At 41.3% G+C, this 27,076-nt stretch overlaps 1 protein-coding gene across 1 annotated transcript in view; it reads right to left on the bottom strand.

Moving 5' to 3' along the window:
- tmem117 (transmembrane protein 117) overlaps positions 1-27,076 on the bottom strand; it is a 147,636-nt gene that overhangs the window by 3,405 nt on the left and 117,155 nt on the right. The window contains 1 exon segment of the mRNA XM_020933470.2: positions 8,254-8,383. Within this exon segment, the coding sequence (XP_020789129.2) occupies positions 8,254-8,383 (130 nt within the window).

Genomic DNA, 27,076 nt, shown 5'->3' with positions numbered 1-27,076 from the left:
GTTCCTCCTGTACCAGTGTCACTTCACTCTACTGCACATGTCTCCTGCAGAAAGAGACTGTCCTGTCTGTATCATGTCAGTCGATAAAGACGATAAAGACGATGAAATCTGCAGCTGAAAAAGATAATCGAGCAGCAGAAAGAAAGTTTGGAGTGAGAGAGAAACTTGTGACACCGGGAGGATGCACCATGAAACTTTCCTGAAGTCACTGGATGGATGGACAAAGTCTGGACTTCAGTGACACCGAAACCATCCTGTCGGGATTCAGAAAGACCCCAATAATTGTAACTTGAACTGATGCTGAATTTATTTATTTTATTTATTTATTTAGTGAGACAGGGACAGTGCATAATTTACATGAACCTTAATAGGAGAGATGTTTGTATCAGGTTGTAGCACCTGTCGTCCCTGGGCAGGTTCATTGATTGATTGTGTTTAATTGACCTGAGCTGTTCTTCATGGAGACCTGTGGACGCGGTGCTATGTTTAACTCCAGACGTCGAGGCCGAGTTGTTCAGAAGTGACACCGAGGATGAAGAATTGAATGGATTTAGTGATTTGGAGTGAGATGGAGAGTTTGGTTAAACTTGTTCTGTTCTGATGTTTATGTTATAGTTTATCTGAAGAACTGTTCATATGTGATGTTAACAGTCTGTTGTTCTCTCTTCTGTTGTTGTTACTACAACTTGACTTTCATCAGGAAATGTCAGTTCTTGGTCTCTGATTTTATAAAATAAATTTCCTCCAAAAAGTGCGACTTATAGCCTGGTGTGACAGCATTATAACATGGTGACAGTATTATAACATGACTTAAAGCTCACAAGAGTTCATTTTACTCAAAATAGAACCTTTAAAATACGGTCCATGACTCACTAGGTGCTTGCGGTGGGACTTAGTAGATACTTTACTGGTAACACAACCAAGTTCGGATGGTTGTTTTAAATACAACAATTAAAAGAGAGCGTAACATTGTCCATTTTCCACTCACTTGTGTCAGTCATAATCGGTCTTACAGTCATTTTCAAGCAGGTTTACTGTATTTTCACTAAACAAATGACAATATATTCCTCTCTTTACTGTTGCCAGATATCAGATTGGTCAAAAATATCTACATCTGGGACATTTCTTGTATAAAACTGAGACAAATTACTGGGACATGGGGCACAGACTCAAAACTGGGGCTGTCCCGAGTCAGTCGAGACATCTGGTCACTCTGTACTTGTGCTGTACATGTGGGACACAACCGTACAGCCAGAGTTTAAAGGTGCAGTATGTAACATTCTAGTGGAGTTATGGAGTTATTGCTTGGCCGAGAAAGTTCCACGATCAGTTCTTGTCTTTAATTATCAAATGATCCACCTGTAATCCAATAAATGCAACAATGACATAGTGTGGAACATTCCTGGCACTGCAGTTAGTGATGCACCGTTCAGGTTTTTTAGTTCCGATACTGAAATCGATTTGTTATGAAATGTCGGTTCCTGGTCTCTGATTTTATAAAATACATTTCCCCCTAAAAAGTGCGACCTAGTCTGTGTTCACACTGCAGCCTGAAGAGACTCAAATCCGATTTTTTGGCCCCTATGTTCCTGTATCTGATCTTTTAATGACAGTCTGAACCACACAGATCAGATTTTTTCAAATGTGACCCAGGACACTTGGATATGTGCTCCTGAAACTGATACATATCTGATCTTCTGACATGTGACTTCAGTGTGAACGGCCAAAGTGCATTCATCCACCTACACGTTATCAACAAGCCACAAACGTCACTATTCTGCACTGAAGTAGGCGAAAATTGTTAATGAACTCTGTGTCACTGAAGTGAAGCACATCACCACTCACCACTCTTGGCTCCGTCTCCACATCCACACGTTCCTTTCAACGGACGTCGCTGCCGCTGTCCCACAAAACACCACGACCAAAAACCTTGTCCTTCTCCTTCTCAATCTCCTCCTTAAAACAAGTAAGTTGTTCATGTTCTGGCTCCAGGTACGAGAGGAACTTTAAAATCTCCAGGTGCTCAATGCTGCGTCCATGTTTGGACAACTTCCGTAAACACAGAGACGCTCGCTGCGGTTGACGTCGTCGTGTCTCCAGTGCACATGTGGGACACTTTTGGGCCGTTTACTGTTCACACTGGAGTCACATACAAGTCACATTTAATTGGAAATGTGAATGACCTCGCAAAAACATCGGATTTCACAAAAAAAACGGAATTGAGCGTTAAGCCCTGCAGTCTGAACGTAGCCTTATAGTTCAATGCGACTTTTTTTCTTTTTCATTATGCATTTTTTGTTTGGTGCGACTTATACTCCGGAGCGAAAAATACAATACCTCACCTTTAAGACAATGACACAGGAATGAGGAAAGAAATGTCCCTGGTTTCACACATGGCTTCATAAAATGCATACTTGTTTGTGGGCTCAATAATAAATCATAACAAAAATGAATATATGATCAGATGGAGCGCTCCTAGCTCCTCTTCTTTATGTATAGAATGATGCTGGAACAATGGGCACATTTCTTGCTGGAGTCAGGCCTGTCTGAAATCTGATTTAAGAGCGAAGCGCAGACACACTGATCCGGCATCAGCTCCATTCATCACTCTCTCCTCTTTTACACTACGGCTGACTTATGGATAAAAGAGGCCAACTACACGAATTTAAACGACTCACTTAGGCCTGGAATATCTGACTATCCGTAAGAGCTGCACTCAGGTGAAACTGTGGCATGGCCTGCTCAAAATAATTATGAAGAAAATAAGTAACAAAATATACATACTCTATAGAGAGTGGTGGTAAACAGGATCTATGTCAGTGAATAGGTAGATTCAGCTGGCCTGTGAGTAACAAAAATCTCTTGGAGCTTTCACAATCCGTGTATCATTCGTTCATTCGTTTTTCAAAATAAAACCAAAAATAAGAACATGAAAAAACAACATTTTTCTTCATTATTTATCTCGAAGACCAAAATGAAAAAAAAAAACGAAAAAAACAGATAACGACCGTTTCCAGTTTCCGTGACGTAAACTGTGATGCTGGATTTTCCACCGCATACGGACTGAACCAGGACTGAACCAGGACTGAACCAGGACTAAAACAGGACTGAACCAGGACTGAACCAGGACTAAAACAGGACTGAACCAGGACTAAAACAGGACTGAACCAGGACTAAACCAGGACTGAACCGGACTGAACCAGGACTGAACCAGGACTGAACCAGGACTAAAACAGGACTGAACCAGGAGTGAGTGTGGGGATGAGCCTGGAGTTGCACCCACGTAGACTGTCAGGTGATCAGGACTGAGACCAGGACCAGACCGGGACTAGGACCAGGACAGACACTGGGACTGAGACCAGGACAAGACCGGGACAAGATCAGGACTGAGACCAGTTTAGTCCTGGTTAAGTTTTGGTTTAGACCCGTTTTAGACCTGGTTCAGTCCTGGTTCAGTCCAGGTTCAGTCCTGGTTTAGATTTGGTTAAGTCCTGGTTCAGTCCTGGTTTAGACCTGCCTTAGTCCTGTTTTAGTCCTGTTTTAGTCCTTGGGATCAGTCCTGGTTCAGTTCTGGTTTAGTCTTGGTTCAGTCCTGGTTCAAGTCCAGCATTGCAGTTTAAGTCACGTAAACAGGAAACATCTTTTTTTTTTTTTTTTTTCTTTTTGGTTTTGGGCACAGATAATGAAGAAAATAGTTGTTTTTTCGTTTTCTTATTTTTGGTTTTATTTTGAAAAATGAATGAACCAATAACACACAGATTTTTCCTCCGTACTGGTGTTTTTCATATAGATGTAGATATATAAATATATAGATTCCTCATTGTGAACAGACAAAGCAGGGACAAACCCATGTCCTTCTGTTTATTGATGTAGATTGAAAAAATCAAATAAAAGCCCATACAATGTGCATAAAAGTACGGCTCAGTTTGAATGCTCAGCTCTGTTGGTTTTATGAATGTTTCTCCCCACTCTTCACACCCATTACACCGAGTCCTCCTCGGGGCTGAAAATGTACTCAAATTAAGATTAATATCCTCTGTCGCTACATTAGCTCCACAGATATCTTCTCTTGTGATACCAGATGTACGTGACACCGTCCTCCTTCCCCCTCCTCAACACTGGGCCGCTAATAAGCTTTGACCAATCACGGGGCAGTACAGCTATCTCCATAATGGTTAATGGGCGCGCTATGCATCAGGGTTAATGACCTCTGAGAGCCAGCGAGCGTTTCAATGACTCTACATGTAATAAAGGCGCACGGTGCAGAGGGCTGAGAGACGCTGGAGGAGCTGGAGGAGCTTTTATTAACATTTTTTTAATGCTCTATCCTGGAATGTAATGAGAACACGCCCCTGATCAGGCCCAGCCCAAATCCTGAGCCTCAGAAGACATCACAACATTATAGGACTTTATTGCTCTTTGGACATGCACACAGGACATGATCATTGTTCAGTCACTTTCATCAATGAATCAGGTTCAACATTTGCAAATTTTTCTTTAGGATATTTTCCCAAGAAAATACCAATATGACGCCATGTTAGTGGATTCTGACCATTCAAAAGAAAGAATGTTTTGTTTTCCAATGTGAATTACTTTAGCAATGGCCCTACTTCACCGATGGTGCGTTCCAGGCAGCTGGTAACTGGGATATTTCACACCTCCGACCCGGAACGTCCCTCCAACTGGTAACTCCTACTCACGAGTTAAAGTGTGACGTATTACAGCTCTGCTCATCAGCACATAAAGTGTGTCACAGGTTCCTCACATGCACCAACACTTGATAAGGTTCAATCTGACTATATTCTGTCCTTTAAGTTACAGATGTTTAATGTTTCTAAATGTTCTTTAGCCTTCGGTTTAGCATTAGATATTTCGTGATATATTAGGGTGACCAAACGTCCATTTTTCCCTGGACATGTCAGTTTTTTGCATCCTGTCCTGCGTCCGGGTTTTCACAAATGGAAATATGGTCACCCTATGCTACATGCTGATGGAGGCTGGATGGAGGTTGGGGGTAGTAAAGCCGGAGGTCCACTGCACCATCTGGAGTCATCTGAGAGAGGCTGATCATGGGGACATTTTGAGTTGTAGCTAAATGTTGGGTTGTAGGATTGAGACCAGGACAAAGATCACACTCTTGCAAACATAATCTGATACGGGCATTTGTGCCAGCCATACAGTCATACACTCCTACTCCTCACATCGTGTAGTGTGACATCCAACTATCTTATGAGAAAAACACGTGCAGTGGACACCAGGCTTAACATTCAACTGGAAAAAATCTGATCTTTTTTTTTTGTTTTTTTGTATTTTGTAGGATATTTCTCCGTAAGAATGTGTGTTTTTATCTGGTGTAAAATGTTTGGGACGGTCTGTGAGCTGTGCGTGTGGACTTGGAGATTGCTTGTATTCAGCACATGTCTGGGCTTTCTTATTTTAGTATTTCTGGGGCTGCATATTCAACATCATTATAGGACGCACTGGTGTGAGAAGTGATGAGATCCACCACAGGAAATAAAGCGGACACACACTCTAATAGAACCACCTGCTTGGTGTCGCATCACACACACACACACACACACACATAAATATTACAGATGCATTGTGGGGTTGAGCTATCAAACCCGCGCCAAACAGAAACGGGGACACTGGAGCAGCCAGCCATGTACAATGATCATATGCAGAAATAGGCCACACTTCGTCTCCTGCCTGGATATTTTTATATTTTTCTGTATTTTGCTCCACTACATCAGTTATCTGCAGCCCTTTGCTTCATTCTGTGCAGGCACCACATGGAACAATGAATGGTGGTGTGTGGTGTCTCAGCCACGATCCTAAATATAGCCCATAGTAAAACATTGACCTTTATTCTATCATTAGTCAAGGATGGGCTTTTCTAGCTGCAGTTGTATTTTAATTATTATACTACGGGAGGTCATCTTTAAGCTCAAACACTAAAGGCTCTTGAGTGTCTGCATTATTTAAAGCGTTAAAGCATTTTCATTGCTTTTATTGCAACAAAAAACAAGTGTCTTTACTGTGAGCAGGCTTGCATCTCCACAGACTTGACTATTCTCTGGCCTGAATTTCTACAGAGCTTTTCCACCTTCAAGGCACTCGAAGCACTTTACATACACACACATACTCACCCACCCATTCGGACATTTGCAGTGAGGTGTGCTAAGGGTCTTGCCCAAGGACACAACACCAGCATTCATCTGTGGATCAGACCGCTCTACCAATGATATTTATGATATATTTTCTATAGCGCTTTTCCACCTTCAAGGCACTCAAAGCGCTTTACAACAAGGAACCACTCACACATTCACACACCACACAGTGTACGCAGACACTGTGGGCAAGGTGGGTTAAGTGTCTTGCCCAAGGACACAACAACAGCATTCATCTGTGGGAGCTGGAATCACACCAGCCAACCTGTGGGTCAGGGGATCTGACCACTCAACCTGTGATGTTTATGTCAAGAGCAGGATTCAAACCGCCAACCTTCAGATCAGTGGGCGAATGCTCCACCAACTGATCTACTGCCGCCCGTCATGTCTAGAGCAGGATTTGAACTGCCAACCTACGGATCAGAGTGAATGAAAACTCTACTGACTGAGCCAACTCCTGCTCTTCTACAATCTGACTTATCTATTGACTGTACTGTACTGTGTGAACCTTTAACCCTCTTCAGGCAGGCATTGCAGATTTGCAACAACTAAATGCCAATTACCTACTTACTCCACATCCATATTTTATGAGCTTGTTTTACTCAGGAGCCTTTTCTCCCATCCATGCTGATAAACGTGGACGATGCAGACTGTGCAAGAATGACTACACACAAACGGTCAGAAGTGCAAAGTACCTTTTGTTGTTTACAAAGGATACAAATTGTTTCTTGTAGGGCTGGGTATTATTAAGAAGTTGCCGATACGATACATACCTCGATACACAGGCCACGATACGATACATATCTCTATACAGTGCACTTTCGATTCGATATGATATATTTCAAATCGATTCGATACGGTTCAATAAAAAATAAAAGCTAAATCATAGCTGTGATACTAAAAGTCTTTGTTAAACCACTTCTTGTGCAAAGTTCATATGAAACACAAACATTTTAATCATCAAAACAGTAAAAATGTCAAATGTGTTGCATAAATGAGTTTCACTCCACAAGCAGCAAAACTGTAGCTCTGTAACAAAATAATTTAGTAAAACACACCTAAAAATACTCTTGGTGATATATCGATACAGTAGCCCACGATATCGATACTGTATCATCACATTAAACGATACGATATATCGATATTCCAATATTTTTGCACACCCCTAGTTTCTTGGAGAACCACACGAAAAAGTGATGTTGTTCTGCCACTGTGAAGCTGTTACACTGTGTTTTATGTTTTCATTGTGATGAAAAGAGGTAAACACATAAAGTTAATGTTCATATCATTTTCAGTCTTCAGTGTTCATTTACCACACTGGACCAATGCTGCAAATCTTCAACATCCCAGAATGCACTGCATGTGAAGGTCTCTCTCAAAAAAAAAGTCAGGATTGTATATTACTACCCCATATGATCATTTTCCCCAAATATCAGATTTTTTCCTGTTACTAAAATTTAATTTGAGCCTGAGAGGTTTAAAATGTACTGTGTAAACACTGTGGTGGAGGGTGTGCCACCTGCCTGCCTTCATGGAAATGTTGCTTTGAGTGGAATGTTTTACAGCATGGCATTCAGCATTGTCGCTCCCCATTACACACATTATTCACAGCACGCAGGGCACCAAGTGCTTGTGCGGCACCACGGGGGATTCACGCTTGTGAATCCTCGCAAAACTAACACGGCGTAGCATTGGGCGGTGCGGCCTGCGGTGCGGCCCACGGCTCTTTGAGAGGTCGTCGCGGGCGTCTCCAGAATCCCCCCGCGGGCCTCAATTTCACCAGCACAGAATCTATGCACTTCACACTAGAGTTAAAGCAGGATTTTCTAAAGAATATGACCTATGCATTTAATAGACTTTTATATGACAAGACCCATAAAGTAACTGCCTGAAGCAATGGCCCATTTTGTCCATTTAGGCAGGAGGATATGAATCATGTGGCCTGCCTGTGTTTCTCTATCATGGTTCAACATTCTAGTGAGAGGAGCACGAGGTGTGAGAGCACTGAGCACCACGTTTGACTAAGATAATGATAAAGGAACACATCACATTTAAACCCCTTTAAAGTCAAATGCTGCTGTACCTGTGATGTGAATGTGGTACTCGTCTTTAAAGATCCGTTTGCACACGGGCAGTTTGACTTTGACGTGAGTGGTGGACATCCCGGGCAGGTTCATGTCCAGATCGCCCATAAAGTGTGGAAACTCCCAGTCCTGGAAAAGACATGCAACATATGATCAATGTGAGCTAAAGGTGAACAAGGCGGAGCAATACAGTGATAGAAATCAATCAACACTTTTTCCCAATCCACTTCTGCTGTTGGTCAGTCTCTGCAACGCTCAGAGTGAATGATAGCTAATCACAGTACAGCATGAAATTTCAGAAGAAGCAGGTGACTTTAAACACCTCTTACAGGCAAAACAAATATATACATTAGGGCCGGGAACGTTGAACGCGTTAATTTTGCGTTAACTAATTAATTCATGATCACGGCAATAATTTTAACGCCATCATTTTTTATTATTATAATTTTTTTATTGTAAACGTCTGTTGCTCACTATCACAAGGTATTTGCAAAGGTCCGGAAGATTTCATGATATGATCCCGCCCATAATTCAATGAAATATGATTGGCTAAGAGAACTGTCAATCTCAAACTTCGTTCCAGCCACCTGTCAGCTTACTCCTGGAGGCAACCTGAACAGAGAGTCTTAAAGAAGAGTCTTGGAGAGTTAAAGCAGTTCTCAGACATGTCTCTTTATTGGTTCAAGGTCTTGGTACAGGTCTCTGATTCAAGTTAATTTACATGATTCAGCCACACAGCATCTTTTCACGTCGCCCCTCGACGACGTCCCCTTAGATGACGTCCCCCAATGCCAGTATACAGGAAATCAGGTGGCTTTATATTAGCCATCTGATAAAACGTTAACTTGTTGATTTAGCATTATCAGCAGACACATACACAGCAATTTTGACCCAACACATGTTATCATAGAATGGCATATGCTAAAAGGTTCAGACCCACCCCTGCTGTCTCATATACACTCAAACTCCATAACAACATCATATCCCAACCCCACTGACACTTCAAAGTCCAGACACCACATCATGTCATTGAACATTGCACTACTTCTATATTGCATGGTGAATTAACATGAATGAAACATTAATAACACAGAGAATAATTCCCACACACCGAAGTTCCTGCAGGTTTGTTTAGTTCAGTGCTGCAGGGAGAGTCACTGATTCACCCAGATACCACTGGAAGAAAAATAGTGATTGGTCCATTTCCATTCCATTATATTAACCTTTTGTTTCCCAAGAAATATCAGTCCAAGTTTAAAACAATGATCAAGAAATTATTACTAGTGTCGTGTTTATTACTCAATGAATAAAAACTATTGAAAAAATATATTAGTACAAAAATATTTTTTCTTGAGCCTTCAGAATACCTTGAAGTCTCTGAGAGTTCCCCTGTGAAAGAAATGCTGTTTACACAACAAATGTTTGGCTCTTTCATTTACATTTCCAATAAAAGTGCGCGATACACAACGTTTTTATTCATTCATTGGTTTTGTGTGTAACATGCGATTAATCGTGATTAATCACACTCAATGTTACGACCCGGGTGGATAAAACATATTAATGAGGACACAGGAGGCGAAAAGGTTACAAAAGTAAAAGATGTTTTTATTTTAAGTTAATTTTAAGTTACTTTAAAAACACTAAAACCCCTCCCGTGCCCAAAAAACAAAGTAACAACTGAAAGGTGGACCTGGTGAGCCGACCAAACAAAACAAAATGATGCGGCACCGGGCCAACCTACCTTCTACAGGGTACCAACATCGCTGAACTAAAGGAAAAAAAGACATCCCCAAACTAACCTCACCAAACAAAAGGCGAAAACAGGACAGCCGATCCCACCAGGTCAAACACAAAAGGCAAACAGCTAACAGGCACCGTGCAGCCTGCGCCGAGCAGCCAAGACAAAGGAGCGCACATAGCGACGAGCGCACGCTCAGGTGTGCAGAGGGCGAGGCGGTGTGTAGTGAGCGCACAGGAGCAAGAGCAAGAGCATGTGCCACTGATAGGCGGCCTATTTATACGCGGACCAACCATGCCCCAAAACAGACAATTAATCCACGCACTGGGATGTGCAAAGGGGCGCCAGCAGGTAACACTCAAACTCATGCGATTAATGTGATTAATACTTTTTATTTTGCCCAGCCCTAATATACATAAATACTTAAATTGTGATAAAATTTAAACCACTATTATAATATTTATTCTTTGCCATATTACCTACCAGAACAAAATGACTTTTAATGAAGTAACTATATTTACTGATATGATTACATGTGATAATATTGTGATGTAGTTTCAGGATAACGTGATGATGGTGTGGTGGAGGGTGTAGCACTCTGAATTAAGTTCTACACATTATCATCTGGGACGGGCGTCACTGAAAATGATCAGGAAAAGGTCGAAGCGTCACAACAGCACAACAAGCCGAGAAATCCAACTTAAGTTCAATCAAACTTAAATTAAATGTCAGCAGTCACCTCCAGTGTCTCGCTCTGAAATCTTCAAATCAAAGCAAAAATCAAAGGTATACTGTTCTAAAGCACACTTGGAGAGACTCATCCATGCATTTGTAATTTTATGATGATTATTTATGTTTTGATTTGTTTGTATTGTGTATTTCTTAAAGCACTTTAATCTGTGTATCATTCGTTCATTCGTTTTTCAATATAAAACCGAAAATAAGAAAACGAAAAAACAACAGTTTTCTTCATTATTTGTCTCCAAAACCAAAATAAAAAAAAACGGATAATGATTCGTTTTTTCAGTTTTCGATTTTGTGTTACAATAAAGAATGGAAAAAAAATCGATAACGGCCGTTTCCTGTTTACGTGACTCCCGTGACTGCGATGCCGAACTTTTGCACCGCATACGGACTGAACCAGGACTGATCCAAGTCCGTGACCAGACTGGAACCAGAGCGGGACCAGAGCGGGACCAGAGCAGAACTGAGACCGGGACCAGAATGGGACTGAGGCCGAGACCAGACCAGACCGGACTTCGAGCTTTGACTCTGAGCCTCCGCGGGGTCAGAGCCTCGGCTTCGAGCTCCGGCCCTGCCGTGGGCTCTGAGCCTCCGGTCTCGCACCAAACGGTGCAACGGACAGCAGGTCCAAACGAACTATTCCAACCAGCAGGAGCAGCTCCTGTTCAGGCCGGGCTCAGATGAGCTGGAGCGGGGAGTGATGTCAGGAGCCTCGGCCTGAGACGTGCTTTACCCGAGGAAGAACCAAATGCGCGGAGGACGAATGGTCAAAACTATAACCAACCAAACTGGATTCACGCTTCTGTCCGGATGCTTTGCACCACCTCAGAACCAGCTGTGGTTCTTAAACGCAGAGGACAGGAGCAGCCCATCCGAGCCTGTAGTTCACAACGCATTCTCGCTTTTCCTGTACAGAACCAATGTAAAGGATGTCACGGAACCGCTTGGACCACTGGTCTTGGTCTTTGTCCCGCTCTGGTCCCGGTCTCAGTCCCAGTCTGGTTCCTGTCTGGTCCCGGACTTGGATCAGTCCTGGTTCAGTCCGTATACGGTGCAAAAGTCTGGCATCGCAGTCACAGAAGTCACGTAAACGAGAAACGGCCATTATCTGTTTTTTCTATTCTTCATTTAAACACAAAATCGAAAACTGAAAAAACAAATCGTTATCCGTTTTTTTCATTTTGGTTTTGGAGACAAATAATGAAGAAAACTGTTGTTTTTTCGTTTTCTTATTTCTGGTTTTATATTGAAAAACAAATGAACGAATGATACACGGATTCACTTTGAATGACTTTGTGCATGAATTGTGCTCTACAAATAAACTTGTCTTGCCTTCCTGCCTAAATCCCGTCTGTTGGTGCTGTTATATTTGTTTTGGTTCATTTGGGCGCTTCACCTTTGGCTCCGCCCAAACCACAATGCTGCTCTGTGATTGGTCAGAACCTGGCAATTGCATCAGCTCGAGCTGGGCCAGATGGATTGTGGAGAGTTCGGGAGCTCACAGATATAGAGAGGATTCATCTGCTGCCAGGTTCATTTCAGGAGCCACATTTCCACTTCCCTCATGATGCCATTCTAATTCACAAACCATACCTCCTCCTCCTCCTCGTCCCCTTCAGCAGAACCTGCTCAATCAAACAAATGACTTTGTGACACCTAATGGCATTTCAGGACTGCATCTAAAAACCTGACATTTTTATCACTAACATGATAAAAACGACTTGTAGATCAGTCAAGTCATTTCCTTCCCTGATTTTTTCATAATCATCTTCAAATGTGTTTTGAACAGTTTGGGGAAATCATCTTTTGAATATTGCAACTGTGATTAGATTTGTTAGTCAATTTTAAACCAAAATTCAGTTGCACTATTTCAACACAACAAAGAGGATTCACATTTGAGAGAAAATGGAAATATGAATGCAAGAAACCTACACATTTAGAACAAGTTAGGAGACGTCTAAACTCTGCAATGAGCTGGTCTGACACAGAATAAGACCTCAGATGCACAGAATATGTAGTTCTCTGTAGAGGACTTCAGTATTAACTAAATAATGCAGCTTTTATGCCGCTGTCACACCTTGACGATTTAGACAGTGTATGTCGACGTATGATAAATTTGGCAAATTGGTGTATGTCGGATAAGTTCTAGGTTAGTATTGTATAAGTTCTGCGCACGCTGAAGCACGCTGGCATACGTGGACATACAGCAAGGTCGTCGAAAATTTTAAGCATGCTGAAAATTTCTGGACATATGTCAGTGTATGTTTCTACGTCCTCCCGTTATGTGATCGTTGACACACGTTAAATGTAAGTTTCTCATAAGTCCAAATACGTTGAGAAAATGTCTAGTGTACACATGACTTATGAATGTGTAACCAGTGTTGGGAAGGTGACTTTTAAAATGTATTCCCCTACAGATTACAGATTACATACCCCAAAATGTAGTTTGTAACGATCACTGCTGCCTTCACTTATGTCCACCTACTGTTAAGTGTCATATTGTTTAGACCTGGTTTTAGTCCTAGTTTAGTCTTAGATTAGTCCTGCTTTTAGTCCTGGTTTAGTCCTGGTTTTAAACCTGGTTTTAGACCTGGTTTAATCCTGGTTTAGTCCTGGTTTTAGTCCTGGTTTAGCCCTAAATGTGAAAACAGGAAAATACCGCCCTGTAATCCATTTATTTCAACAAAGTAACTGTAATCCAATTACCTCTCATTGAAACAGTAACTGTAACTGAAAACAGTTACTCATAATTTGTACTCTGATTACATAATCCTGGTACAAGTAATCTATTACTCCCCAACACTGTGTGTAACTTATATCAAACTTATCTCCAACTCATATTGACGTATGCAGATGTATTTGACATGTTCCAGACGACTGCAGAACTTACTGAACGTGTTTCTAACTTGTATCTACTGTATAATGACGTATTGGCAGCGTTTAGGGGAATCGGTATAAAAATGGGGAGGAAACTGTCAGTGCTCCTCCAGACTTTGTGCTCCCATATTTCATATGAGCCGATGCAAAACACTTAATAATTGGTGAAAAACTTAATTGGTGACGAGACGTGATCGTGGGCGATACGCTGCCGTGCGCTCTACATAGGTTAGACTGTCGTTAGGCTGAAGTTGTGGACGCTGGCAACACGTTAAGCATTAGTTGGTATAAATTATCTATAAGTTATCAAAACAATCTATTTAAGTTACTAACATGTTATGTATACACTATGTATGCGACCAAAATTGAAAAAAACATTGATAGTTCAGCGTATGCCAGCGTTTTAGGGAAATTCTGGTACGTCGGCATACGCTGGCTAAATCATCAAGGTGTGACAGGGGTATTACAAAAGGATACAGTCACATGAAATCACAACATTCTAAGTTCCTTTAGTTTCAAACTGAGACAGAATTCTATGGTAAAATTGTCTGATTCATTCATTCAGTCATTTTATTTAATCATGGATTTACTGGGCCTCTCACAGAGTTCTCCAGACCCCTGCCCTCCAGCTGAACTTATGACCTCATCTGATTCTAGAATGTGAACGCGACCCATTTTCTGTGTGATTGTGATTTTGCTTTGCCTATAATGAATACACACACAGATCCCTCGTTCCCTTTGCTGTTCTGCTCGTCACTTTGCTGCATAAACTCTGCACACGCTCGTATCCCCCTGCGATACAGAAGAGGGGCTCGTATCCCCTGCGATACAGAAGAGGGGCTCGTATCCCCCTGCGATACAGAAGAGGGGCTCGTATCCCCCTGCGATACAGAAGAGGGGCTCGTATCCCCTGCGATACAGAAGAGGGGCTCGTATCCCCCTGCGATACAGAAGAGGAGCTCGTATCCCCTGCGATACAGAAGAGGGACTCATATCCCCGTGCGATACAGAAGAGGGGCTCGTATCCCCCTGCGATACAGAGGGGCTCGTATCCCCTGCGATACAGAAGAGGGCTCGTATCCCCCTGCGTATCCCCTGCGATACAGAAGATACAGAAGAGGGCTCGTATCCTCCTGCTACAAAAGAGGGCTCGTATCCCCTGATACAGAAGGGCTCGTACAGAAGCTCGTATCCCCTGTACAGAGAGGGCTCGTATCCTCCTGCGATACAAAAGAGGGGCTCGTATCCCCCTGCGATACAGAAGAGGGGCTCGTATCCCCCTGCGATACAGAAGAGGGGCTCGTATCCTCCTGCGATACAGAAGAGGGCTCGTATCCCCCTGCGATACAGAAGAGGGGCTCGTATCCCCCTGCGATACAGAAGAGGGGCTCGTATCCCCTGCGATACAAAAGAGGGGCTCGTATCCTCCTGCAAAAGGGGAGAGGGTCTTGTATCGTTCTGCAGTAGGGGAGAGGGTTTTGTATCATTCTGTGATACAGAAGAGGGGCTCATATCCTTGTGCTTTAGGGGAGAGGGTCTTGTATCATTCTGTGATTGGGGAGAGGGTCTTATATCCTCCTGCAGTAGGGGAGAGGGTCTTATATCCTCCTGCAGTAGGGGAGAGGGTCTTATATCCTCCTGCAGTAGGGGAGAGGGTCTTATATCCTCCTGCAGTAGGGGAGAGGGTCTTGCGCTGGGCTTGGTAACAGCTGCCGATGTCTCTTGGATATTAATTAAGACTTCTTGTCTGATCCCGGAGCTCAAATATCAGGAGCTGTAGCACTAACAGCCATCATGGCATTTACCGCTGAACTTCTGCTTTAAATAATGAGTCTTTTTCCACAGAACAAGACGAGCCAAACTCAGAAAGGCCCAGCAGTGCCACAGCAGCATATGGAAATGTACTGACGCAGGATTAAGACGAAGAGACTGTAGGAAGAAGAGGAGAGTGTCGAAAGGAAATATGCACGAATGAAAAATGCAGCTGGGAGCACAGATTGAATCCACATGGGTCATTATTCCAAGTATTAATTAGACTGTGCCTTCTCATTCATTAAAAATGAACTCAAGAATTGACTTGGTTACTTAGAGGTGAAGAGGAGCCAAAACTTAAAGGAGCAGTACGCCACTTTATGTGTATGGCATTAAATGATCTAGTCAGTTAGTTTTGTTTTTGGTTGGCTGGTTTTTGTGCAAGATTATGAGCAACCATTATATGAGCAGGATCACCCCTCCACAGATCTGTCACGGTGATGTCATCTACTTGTCTTTTCTGAGATAAACAAGTTGAAAATATGACGTGACTGTATGATGTATCCTTCAAAGTGATTCCATTCCAGGTGACAACACAATAATAATGAGGTAACACTAAACTATATCAAATTAGGAGCAACATGGATAAAGGAATGAAAGGCAGGGGGTCAGGGCGGGGCTATGGGAGGGTCAGGGAAGGTGCAGCATAAAGGATCAGCCAAGGCAGGGAGGGACCAAAGCAAGAGCGGGGTTAAAAAAGATGGAGGAATTTTGTACAAAAATCCTCTGTTCGATTTTCTTCCGACTCCTACTTGGACCTCGGATTTGACGTCAAGTCCGAGTTTGAAGTGTATTATTATGTTTCGTGTGTTGGACTACGTGGATTATGATTATGACTGTTTGCTCATCTTATGAACACATTTACACTTTAATTCATTCTTTTTCTTTTTTTCATTATTTTTGGAATTTGCACTTCATTTTATGTTATGATTTCTCTTCTGTTACAACCTTAGGAACGTTAAATCAAGTATTTGTTCAATATTCCCCTCACCACAACATGACTCCCAAACCCACAGGCAGTTATATGGACGCAGTAAAGTACTGCAGTAACACGAGTGACTGAAATTGTCATTGTCAACACCAAAGTGTCCAAACACAATGAAAATACTTCATATTTACACGTCACAGTGGACGCAGTCATCTGGAATTCTGACTCGGAATCGTTGCTCGCCATCAAGATCCAAGTCGTGAAAAGGGGCGTGTCACACATGTCGCTAAGCAACTTCCTCGGAAAATCGATTTCGGAAAGATGATCGAACGCAGGGTTGGTTTAATGTCATACAGTATGTGACAAAGTGGGGCCTTTGTCTCATTTTAAATCCACCTTAGTTTATGTAAAAAAATATATATTTTGAAAAGGGATATTGCTTTGGGAGTGACCTGGATGCTCACCTGGGGGGAGGTACTTCCTGTGGGTAGTGTATAAAAGCAAAGCAGGTGTCATCAATTAGGGAGAGACTTGTGTGCAGGTCGTTTGGTGTTTGTTGATTTGAGTCACTTAGGCTACGTTCAGACTGCAGGGCTTAACGCTCAATTCTGATTTTTTGTGAAATCCGATGTTTTTGCGAGGTCGTTCACATTTCCAATTAAATGTGACTTGTATGTGACTCCAGTTTGAACATTAAACGGCCCAAAAGTGTCCGCCATGTGCACTGGAGACACGACGACGTCAACCGCAGTGAGCGTGCTCTGTGTTTACAGAAGTTGTCCAAACATGGACGCAGCATCAAGCACCTGGAGATTTTAAAGTTCCTCTCGTACCGGAGCCAGAACATGAACAACTTACTTGTTTTAAGGAGGAGATTGAGAAGGAGAAGGACGAGGTTTTTGGTCGTGGTGTTTTGTGGGACAGCGGCAGCGACGTCTGTTGAAAGGAACATGTGGATGTGGAGACGGAGCCAAGAGTGGTGAGTGGTGATGTGCTTCACTTCAGTGACACGGAGTTCATTAACAATTTTCACCTACTTCAGCGCAGAATAGTGACGTTTGTGTCTTGTTGATAACATGTAGGTCGAATGAATGCGCTTTGGCTGTTCACACTGAAGTCGCATGTCAAAAGATCAGATATGTATCGGTTTTAGGAGCACATATCCAAGTGTCCTGGGTCACATTTGAAAAAATTGGATCTGTGTTGTTCAGACTGTCATTAAAAGATCAGATACAGGAACATAGAAGCCAAAAAATCAGATTTGGGTCACTTCAGGCTGCAGTCTGAACACAGCCTTATTTTCTGTTTTTTGTACTATAATTTGAGCTTACACCTGAATTTCTGTTTTAAAATAAATTTTGTCTGGGTTAGTGATGTCGAGATGAAGCCCCATAAAGCACTGCAGCATTCCAGGAATTTGTTCTTGAGTAGATGCTTCAAGGTGCTTCATTTGCTCCACTGCGACATCAAGAGGTAAAAAAAAAATGTATAAACAGGCAGAGTGATAATGGAACAATCAACATGATCATCGAGGTTCTGATGGAAAGATTTATACTGAATAAATGAACGATTAAATATTTGAATGTTTGTGATTTCAACATAAAGTGTGAATGTATTAACCTGGAGAAAGAAAAAGCAGGAACAAACTGGAGATCAGGATGTAATGTGACTGTGCTCGTGTTACTACTTTATGTCTGTGCTTATGCCACAATAAGGACGACAAAATATGGTCATTTTATTCATTTTTATATAAAAATATCAATTTCACTTGGACTGAGACGGTTTCTTTTTCTTTACAGAGAATTTCCCTTGCTTTTGAAAAAAAAACTTTCACGGTGCACAGATGAAACAGGCGTGCTCCATCACAAAAAAAAAAACAATCTCAAATAGAATGTACCAAACTCACAAAAACCCAAAACCACAAAATGTTTTGAATCTGTTGCGTTTCACTGGCAATTATGTTTCAAATCGCGCCAAATCCGCGAACCACTTCCTGAAGCAGTCACATGGTTCGGGTGGTTCACGAGACTTTGAACGTCACCACATACGTCACCGATACAAACATCGATATGTGCTTCACCAAAGACTTCCTGATTACTCGACACACGCTTCAAAGCCTCGGCACATCTCGTAACATCACTAGCCTGGGTAAAGACACTTTTTTTTGTTGCATCTGGCTCCTACTTTGACCACACTGGCCAGCTTCCCCACACAGTAGAACAGGGGTCTCAAACTCAAATGACCTGGGGGCCACATTAGATAAAGTCTGAGTGAGGCTGGGCCGCATTGAGTATTCAATAAATCGCGGTTGCATGAAAAAGAGGGAGAGAGAGAGAGAACAACATGCAACACACTTTCTTAATCTTTAACAACAGTTCAGAACATGAAAATGTATTCAGAATATAAGTTTAAACTAATACGTCTACTCTTCTTCTTTTGCCTATTCCTTGCTGGTTGAAACCTGGCAACGCTCGCGGTAAAGGGGTGGGATTGTGCGTACATCTACTACCGCGGGCACTGACATTATTCTTTGGAATTAAGTGGAGGGCCGCAAAAAATCCTTCCAAGGGCCGCAGTTGGCCCCTGGTCCATAAGTCTGAGACCCCTGCAGTAGAACATGCCGGAAAGTCCAAACATCTCCATAGAAGCTGCAGAAGGGCTTCATCAGAAAAGTTCCATGCACTTGCACTTTTAAATCTTTTTTTTTTTTATTTAGACTGTACGAATAATGATTTGTATAACAGAAGATGATTTGCTTGTCTTCAGTCTAATCGAAGTGTGATGAAAAACGAGCACGGCTGCCCAAGGTGAAAAGCGCTCAAAATATTTAAACAGGAAGCTGAAATCCATGGATGTAAAACAGTAGATGCAGTTCGAAGACGAGACGTGTGCTCCTTCAGAAGTTAAATGAAGTCATGTGCGAGTTCATCCTTCACACGGGAGTGCGCTGCTCAGAGGCACATGGGCCGTGTAACAGCAGAGTGTCAGATCATCAATAACGGCAGAAAACGTGCTGCTCCACACAAAGCTCAAGATGAAACCAGAGCGGCTGAAAAAGGGTGAAGAAAAGAGGAGAGGAGGAGGCCTGTCCAGCTACGTTATTTATCACTATCTATTTTTATATTTTATTTCTTAAATTGTATTTCCTTTTTACCAGTGTTTACGTACAGTTTGGCATGATTGTATTTATATTATATTTGTAAGATATGATCAAATGAATTCTTATAGGTTAATTGAAAGCATTCGTTTTATTGCATCTTCAGCCAATGTGTAAATTTGGTAGCTTTTATTTGTTTTAATTTGATTTGATTTGTAAATGACAGATGACCATTGAGCTCTTTTGTTTCACGTGTATGACTGAGTGAGTTTCCATGCACATCAGTATCCCGGTGATGAGTCATGTCCCGGTCATGGCGGGATTCAGGATGTGTTGTTTACATGCGCGTTGGGAAACCGGGATGCTCATATCCCTGTGACATGATCTAATGGAGTTTCCCGGTTTCTTGACATAATCTTACAAAACTGAATCCAAACACTACTGTAAAAGTTCTACACTGCAGCAGATTCTTAAGTCAAATTTTCTGCATAAATAAATCCTTGTGCGATGATGTGGTTCAGCTTCTGTCGGACTAAAGGACATGACTCAGTGGAATCTGAGTGTTCTTTCTGTGACAGAGGGGTGTTCTGCTGATGGTGAGTCTGTTCTGTGCGTATATCGTGTTGGAGATGGTTCATGTTAAAGGGACAGTCTGAAATTTTGGACAGAGGGCTGCATTTCCTAGTGAACCAGAGTGTTGGAGACGTGTGAAGATACTTTTTGAAATATTCCATCCAGTCCTTGTATTTGCAGAGGTCACTGGTGTTAGACTAGTGCATGTCAATGGCCATAGTTCTCCTGCCACTAAAAACTGTCTTATCCACTCCACAAAACACCCGAAACAAATCTATTTCCATAAAATATGTCAGTCCTTCCAAGCAAATTTTGTATCATTTTAAATACTTTTTTTTTTTTTTTTATCATGTACCTTCATCAACAGTTCAAAGATGGAATAACACAAGATATGATGAAATACATCCATTTATTTACATGATTTGCAGGTCTTTGAAATTTGGGAAATAATTTTTGTTCCATGTTTCATACATGGTCTGTTTAAAACATATGGAACTTTACCGTTTCATAAACTAGAGTACATATGTATCTGTTGATTACATTTTTATATTAGATGCATTAACTTGAATTTTTGGCCTTGTTGTTTACTTCTGCTTGACCGAGCCCATTAATTATTTTTATGTATTTATGTATTTATTTATTTATTATTATTATTATTATTATTATTATTATTATTATTATTATTATTATTATTATTATATTTTTATTATTCTTTCACATTTGTTTTACTATGTGTCAAACAGTCAAGTGTGAGTGAGTGTGTGACTTTGTGTGTGTTTGTGGTTGTGTTGATTTAGTTGTTTTGATGCTTATTTGAATGTATGTCTCATACTCTCTGCCCGACTGTATCTGTCTTTTGTCGTTGTATTTATGAGGACCCCCTCGAAAACGAGATGGCGAGACATTTTCAAGGGGCTTATCCTCCAAACAAAATAAAACTCAATTCATTCATCAAGCAACCACAGTTTGACATGAGCTGTTTAAATTTGGATTTGACATAGAAAATCATTTTGCAATCTAGAAAACATGAATACTGTGTGCATATATTGTGGTCAGTGGTCAAGTCCCATTGTTTTTCCACTGAGTAATTTTGTCTCCATGCCACTGCGGGCTGGACTGCTGCTATATTTTCATACAAAATGACAATTATTTTCTAAATGAGAGAGAAAAATGGCTCCATGTGAAGTAATTACTGGTCAGCGCAGCCACGGGCCCCTCTTTAAAATAATAAATAGTTCCGGTAAACACGAGCAGAAATCCTGTTCAGCGGTGGGTCTAATAAGCATTACCAGGGGACTTCTAATGGAGTTGTTTGCAGGCGTGTGTGCTGCACTACATTTGTAACACTAAAACAAGGCTGTTCTGTGCAGAGGGGGCACTGCAGCCTCTAATACACAAGCATGCATTTAGGAAGGAAGTATTAGTACTGCAATATGTACACTATATGGCCACTAGATCAAAACACGCTAAAATTCTGTAAGGACTAAACAAAGACAACACAGCACTTAAAGGGCCTATACGACACTATTTTCTGTTAGAATATTTCCTCATCACAAACAGACATGGATTTGTGAGTTTCTTTTAACGCATGTTTAACACACAAACTCTGAGTTCTTCTCTCAAACAGAAAACACTCTGTTCCACCTTGTGATGTCATGTGTTAATGCAGAAAGTGTTTTGAAACTCAAATTCTGATATCTACAAAATAAAAGGTAAAAGGAGCTGCTAACTTGAAAACTACCACATGGCATCACAAAGTGGAACAGAGGATTTTGATCTTTGGAAATAGACACAAACTAATAATAAAGGTTTACCATATTTTTCGGACTATAAGTTGCACTTTTTTCATGGTTTTCTGTGTTTCCTGCGACTTATATATTAAAATTTTCACACTGAAGCGGCAAGAGGTTCTAGTCTTGTGTATGAGTATCTGCTGCTCCTGTTCCTCCTATATCGCTGACACTTCACTCTACTGCACATGTCTCCTGCAGAAAGAGCCTCTGTCCTGCTGCAAGTAGTGAAATCTGCAGCCGTTAATGATAATCGAACAGCAGAAATTAAGTTGGGAGTGAGCGAGAAACTTGTGAGTGACTGGCGGAAACCGGGAATGGAGAACACAGCTTCACAGCAACCAGGAGGATGCACCATAAAACTTTCCTGAAGTCACTGGATGGATGGACAAAGTCTGGACTTCAATGACACCGAAACCATCCTGTCGAGATTCAGAAAGACCCCAACAATTCTAACTGGAACTGATGCTGAGTCTGACGACAGCGACACAGAAGAGGAAGTGGCGCTCTGTTTACCTCCAGAGGTCAAGTTGTTCAGAAGTGACACCGAGGATGAAGAATTGAATGGATTTAGTGATTTGGAGTGAGATGGAGAGTTTGGTAAACTTGTTCTGTTCTGTTGTTTATGTTATAGTTTATCTGAAGAACTGTTCATAGTCTGTTGTTCTCTCTTCTATTCTTATTACTACAACTTGACTTTCATCAGGAAATGTCGGTTCCTGTTCTCTGATTTCCAGTGCCACTTATATAGGCGAGTTTCAGCTGACGTCATTGTTATTAAAAGCCCACGTTGCATGCTGGGAAATATTTTGGTCGGAGACAAGAAACACGGTAACGGTCAAACACAGTGTGTAACCTCGCATATTTATCCCCGATAATGGTAAAGTCCTGCTGTATTATCGGATGCACAAATAGAAGCACGGAAGAAGGAAAATGTCTTTTTCATATTCCGAGTGAAAAGAACCACTAACGGTGAATTAAACGACTTTCAAACATTCCCAGAGCAAACGTAGAAGATCCTAACAAACCGTGGACTCCAACAAGTTCAACAACACATCGAGACTCTTGGAGGTTTTCATCTTTTCTGCTGTGAATGGCCCAGGAGTTTCCACCAAGTCATTGTGGATATCGCCCAAGTGAATATTTGTCCAGGTAGTTGGTGATTCTGACCAGAAATTTGGTTTGGTCCAGGCTTTGTCGGGGTTGAAAAGGGTGATTTGGCTCCATCGATGCTTATGACCAATTTCTGGTCAAATGGTCTTGGGTCCTCTGCCGTTAGAGTGGATAAATAACCAGGATCAATACCCTTTACGTGCTTTCTCGCTCCATCCGTCATGTTGAATTAGTGTTTTAATTCCCAGCATGCAACGCGCGCTTTTGTCAACAGTGAAACTCGCCTATATGCTTTCTTCTTCTACATTATGCATTTTTTGGCTTGTGCCTCAGAAAAATGCCGTACTCAAAATGTGTAAATTGAAAATAAAAGACAACTCCTGTTTTTGAAGAGGTGACAGTATTATAACATGACTTAAAGCTCACAAGAGTTCATTTTACTCAAAATAGAACCTTTAAAATACGGTCCATGACTTACTAGGTGCTTGCGGTGGGACTTAGTAGATACTTTACTGGTAACTTCAGTTGTTGTTACAATGGTAGTTACTTTTGGTACTTGTGCAGGGGGATCCAATTTTCAAAATTCCAAACTGGGACACAACCAAGTTTGGATGGTTGTTTTAAATACAACAATTAAAAGAGAGCGTAACATTGTCCATTTTCCACTCACTTGTGTCAGTCATAATCGGTCTTACAGTCATTTTCAAGCAGGTTTACTGTATTTTCACTAAACAAATGACAATATATTCCTCTCTTTACTGTTGCCAGATATCAGATTGGTCAAAAATATCTACATCTGGGACATTTCTTGTATAAAACTGAGACAAATTACTGGGACATGGGACACAGACTCAAAACTGGGGCTGTCCCGAGTCAGTCGAGACATCTGGTCACTCTGTACTTGTGCTGTACATGTGGGACACAACTGTACAGCCAGAGTTTAAAGGTGCAGTATGTAACATTCTAGTGGAGTTATGGAGTTATTGTTTGGCCGAGAAAGTTACACGATCAGTTCTTGTCTTTAATTATCAATTGATCCACCTGTAATCCAATAAATGCAACAATGACATAGTGTGGAACATTCCTGGCACTGCAGTTAGTGATGCACCATTCAGGTTTTTTAGTTCTGATACCGAAATCGATTTGAATTATCTACCGATACTCGATATTAACCTATACCAGTGTAGGGATGGAAAATGATGTTTATTTCCTAAAAACAGCTGAATGTATTGTACAAGAGATCCAGTTATGCTGTGGAACTGTTATTTCTCCTTTAAATCACTACTTTTAAACAGCTTTATCTGAACGATGAGGCGTCTTATTACATCCAGGATATATGCCCTAACTGCAACAAGATCTCCATGGAGACAAAGACAGAAAAGTGAAAAGTTACACAGTTTTTTCTTTTAAATGAGCCTCAAAAAGCACTATATTCTGTCATTTTGGCTTCTCTGTCACGATGAGGAGAAGAAAAAAAAAAGCTTTTGGCTCAATTTCTTCAATAGACCTCAATAAAAGTGTGTATTTGTGTGCCGAGGCCTCATTTGCATATTCAAGAGCTGCTGACACTGTTATTGATGCGTTCTGCTCCTTTGGGAGGAAGGGCATCCCGCCGGAAAAAAACTAGGTGAGAGAAAAGTGAGAGAAATGCATTTGTTTGAGTCGTCATTAGCAAAAACAAACTGTGAGCAGCAGCAGAGGGCAGAGGACACTGGGTCTGAGGGAGGGGCCGGGACTCAGATGCAAAACCACAAATACGAGGCTATACACAAGCAAGTGTCCTAAAGGAAAGGATCAGAATAATAACATTCATCTTATAGTGCTTTTCTGCAGCTATTCTGTTAACTGGTTTCAGAGTACTTTCAGTGTAGTTAGCTCCTCCCATCAGTGTCCACCAGTGTCTGACCAGAACTTGAAGAAGGCTACAAAACATCTTCACTCAAAACACTTTGGTGCAGTGACAGAAAGGATTTTAAAATTTATTTTTTCTCTTGCTTCTTCGGAAAGTGAACACTTCTTTGTACAGGGTATCCCCAGGTTTGACTACCCCAAATTTAAGACATTTTAAAGACCTTTTTAAGAACACTTAAATGAAAATTAAGACCAACATCGCACCCATTATGCAGACGAAAAACACCATGTCTAATTCTAATAATGACCAACCAACTACGATACTATATCTAGAATCTAAGGCTACGTTTATATGATGACGGTCCTAACAGAAGACACAAAAGTGGTGTAGCGTCTTCACTTTTCATTCCACATTTAGACAAGCTTTTTCTTGAGTGCATACAGTGAGGCAAAAGTGTGTGGAATTGGATGGTGTAAGCACATCAGGCGGCTCCGTGGTGATGCTCGGTGGTGATGTCTGTGACTTAAACACGTACATGGCCTGAGCAGATCTGACCAGAGTTTTGCGTCTTGGGCAGTGTAGACAAAACTGATTGTTTACTTATTGCTGCCTGCACCAAAAAAAACAAAGTATTGTTTGTGCGTACTCCAAATTAGACATTCATTCACGTTACGTTATTTCACGTTGTTCACGTTGGGTTTTTTCTCTCTCTCTGTTTAACCATGCACTGCAGCCTGGTTGAGTAAACAAAAAAATAGACTAATGAAATTTAAGATCTTTGTGAAAAAATAAGACTTGGACAATGATTTAAGACTTTTTAAGGCCTTAATTAAGGAACATGAAATTTAAGTGAAGAGTCCCTCAGTCGTCCAGGTAGAATCCATGGCGAGGACAAAATTCAGTTTGTCGACTGGACAAAAGTTAGTTTGGTTGAAGACGCTTCGCAGCTCATCCAAGCTGCTTCTTCAGTTCTGAAGAAGCTTCACTTTTGTCCGGTCGACAAACTGAATTTTCTCCTCGCCATGAAATTTAAGACCTTTTTAAGACTTTTAAGACCCCGCGGCTATCCTGATTGTAATTGGTTAAATCCACCAGTCACTCACTCGGAGCACTGCTGAGGCTGACCTATACACAGGTTTCAGAATAATGAAAAATGAAAACACTTGCCATAGCGATTGATAACTTTAAAAAAAAAAAAAGAAAAAAAAAGTGTTTTTTAATGGGAAAAAGTCTTCTACATATGAACTATCATAGGAAGCTGAAACCAGTGCATGGAAAAGTGTCTTGTGAGAAAATGGCTGAATAATGAGATGTTGATTGGACTAAAATGGCAGATCATCACAAGAATGACACAAGACGACAATATAATGTTCATCAACATATAAGCCTGGGTCTCTTCTTCTTCTGTTATCTTCTACAGAGAACTATATGTCTGGACTAAACAAATATTTGAGGAGCTGTAGAGAGGCGTGAGAGCCATCAGGGCCCTGTACTGAGGCCTGTCCCGGTGATGAATTGTTGTGAGGGAACAGAAAAAGGTGAGTGTAGGAGATTGGTGGAGAACCAGTCCAGAGGAGTCCTGAGCTAGTTTTAATTGGCCCCAGGGGGAAAGGGGGGAGGAGGGGGAGGGGGGGTCCTGTCTAATTTTGTATTCATTCAAGGAAAAAAAGGTCTTTTTAGGATTGCTCTAGAACTACTGGCTTGAATATGAAATCTAGTTTTACTTTAGATTTGACAATAGATGTATTTTGTACTTTTGCATAGATCATATACATTCATAATAAACATAATCTCATCCATCTCTCATCTCAAAGCGTTTTACATCAAGGAACTACTCACCCAGTCACACATACAGACATACACCAGTGTACACACACTCAAGGAGCAAGGTGGGTTAAATGCCTTGCCCAAGGACACAACAACAGCATTAATCTATGGCAACTGGGACCAAACCGTCAGTGTATATCTGTGTGATGACTGGAGGATTGCCTGATGGTCACAGTTCTCCTGTTTGTGCTCAGAATAAACTCTGTTTTTGTAAGGATGTGACGTGTGTGTGATTCTTGTCCTGTTTGAAAAGTTCTCCTGTTCACATCGTTCTGTCATGATCATTACTAAACTTATCGTCAATAATACATGATATATTTTTTAGACTCAGTAATTACGTTTTTATAATAGCCACTCTGATAACATTTGAGCTGTACTTGGTTGAATAATTACATACATGACACTTTATAGACACTAGAATAAACTACTGATGTCTTCTTTTATTTATTTAAGTCATTTATTGCTGACCAC

The sequence above is a fragment of the Boleophthalmus pectinirostris genome, unplaced genomic scaffold (genome assembly GCF_026225935.1).
Source record: "Boleophthalmus pectinirostris isolate CB_2022bp ecotype Guang Dong unplaced genomic scaffold, ASM2622593v1 HiC_scaffold_2, whole genome shotgun sequence".
NCBI lineage: Eukaryota > Metazoa > Chordata > Actinopteri > Gobiiformes > Gobiidae > Boleophthalmus > Boleophthalmus pectinirostris.
The sequence above is the reverse complement of the archived record's forward strand: the minus strand, read 5'-3'. Positions and strand labels throughout refer to the sequence as shown.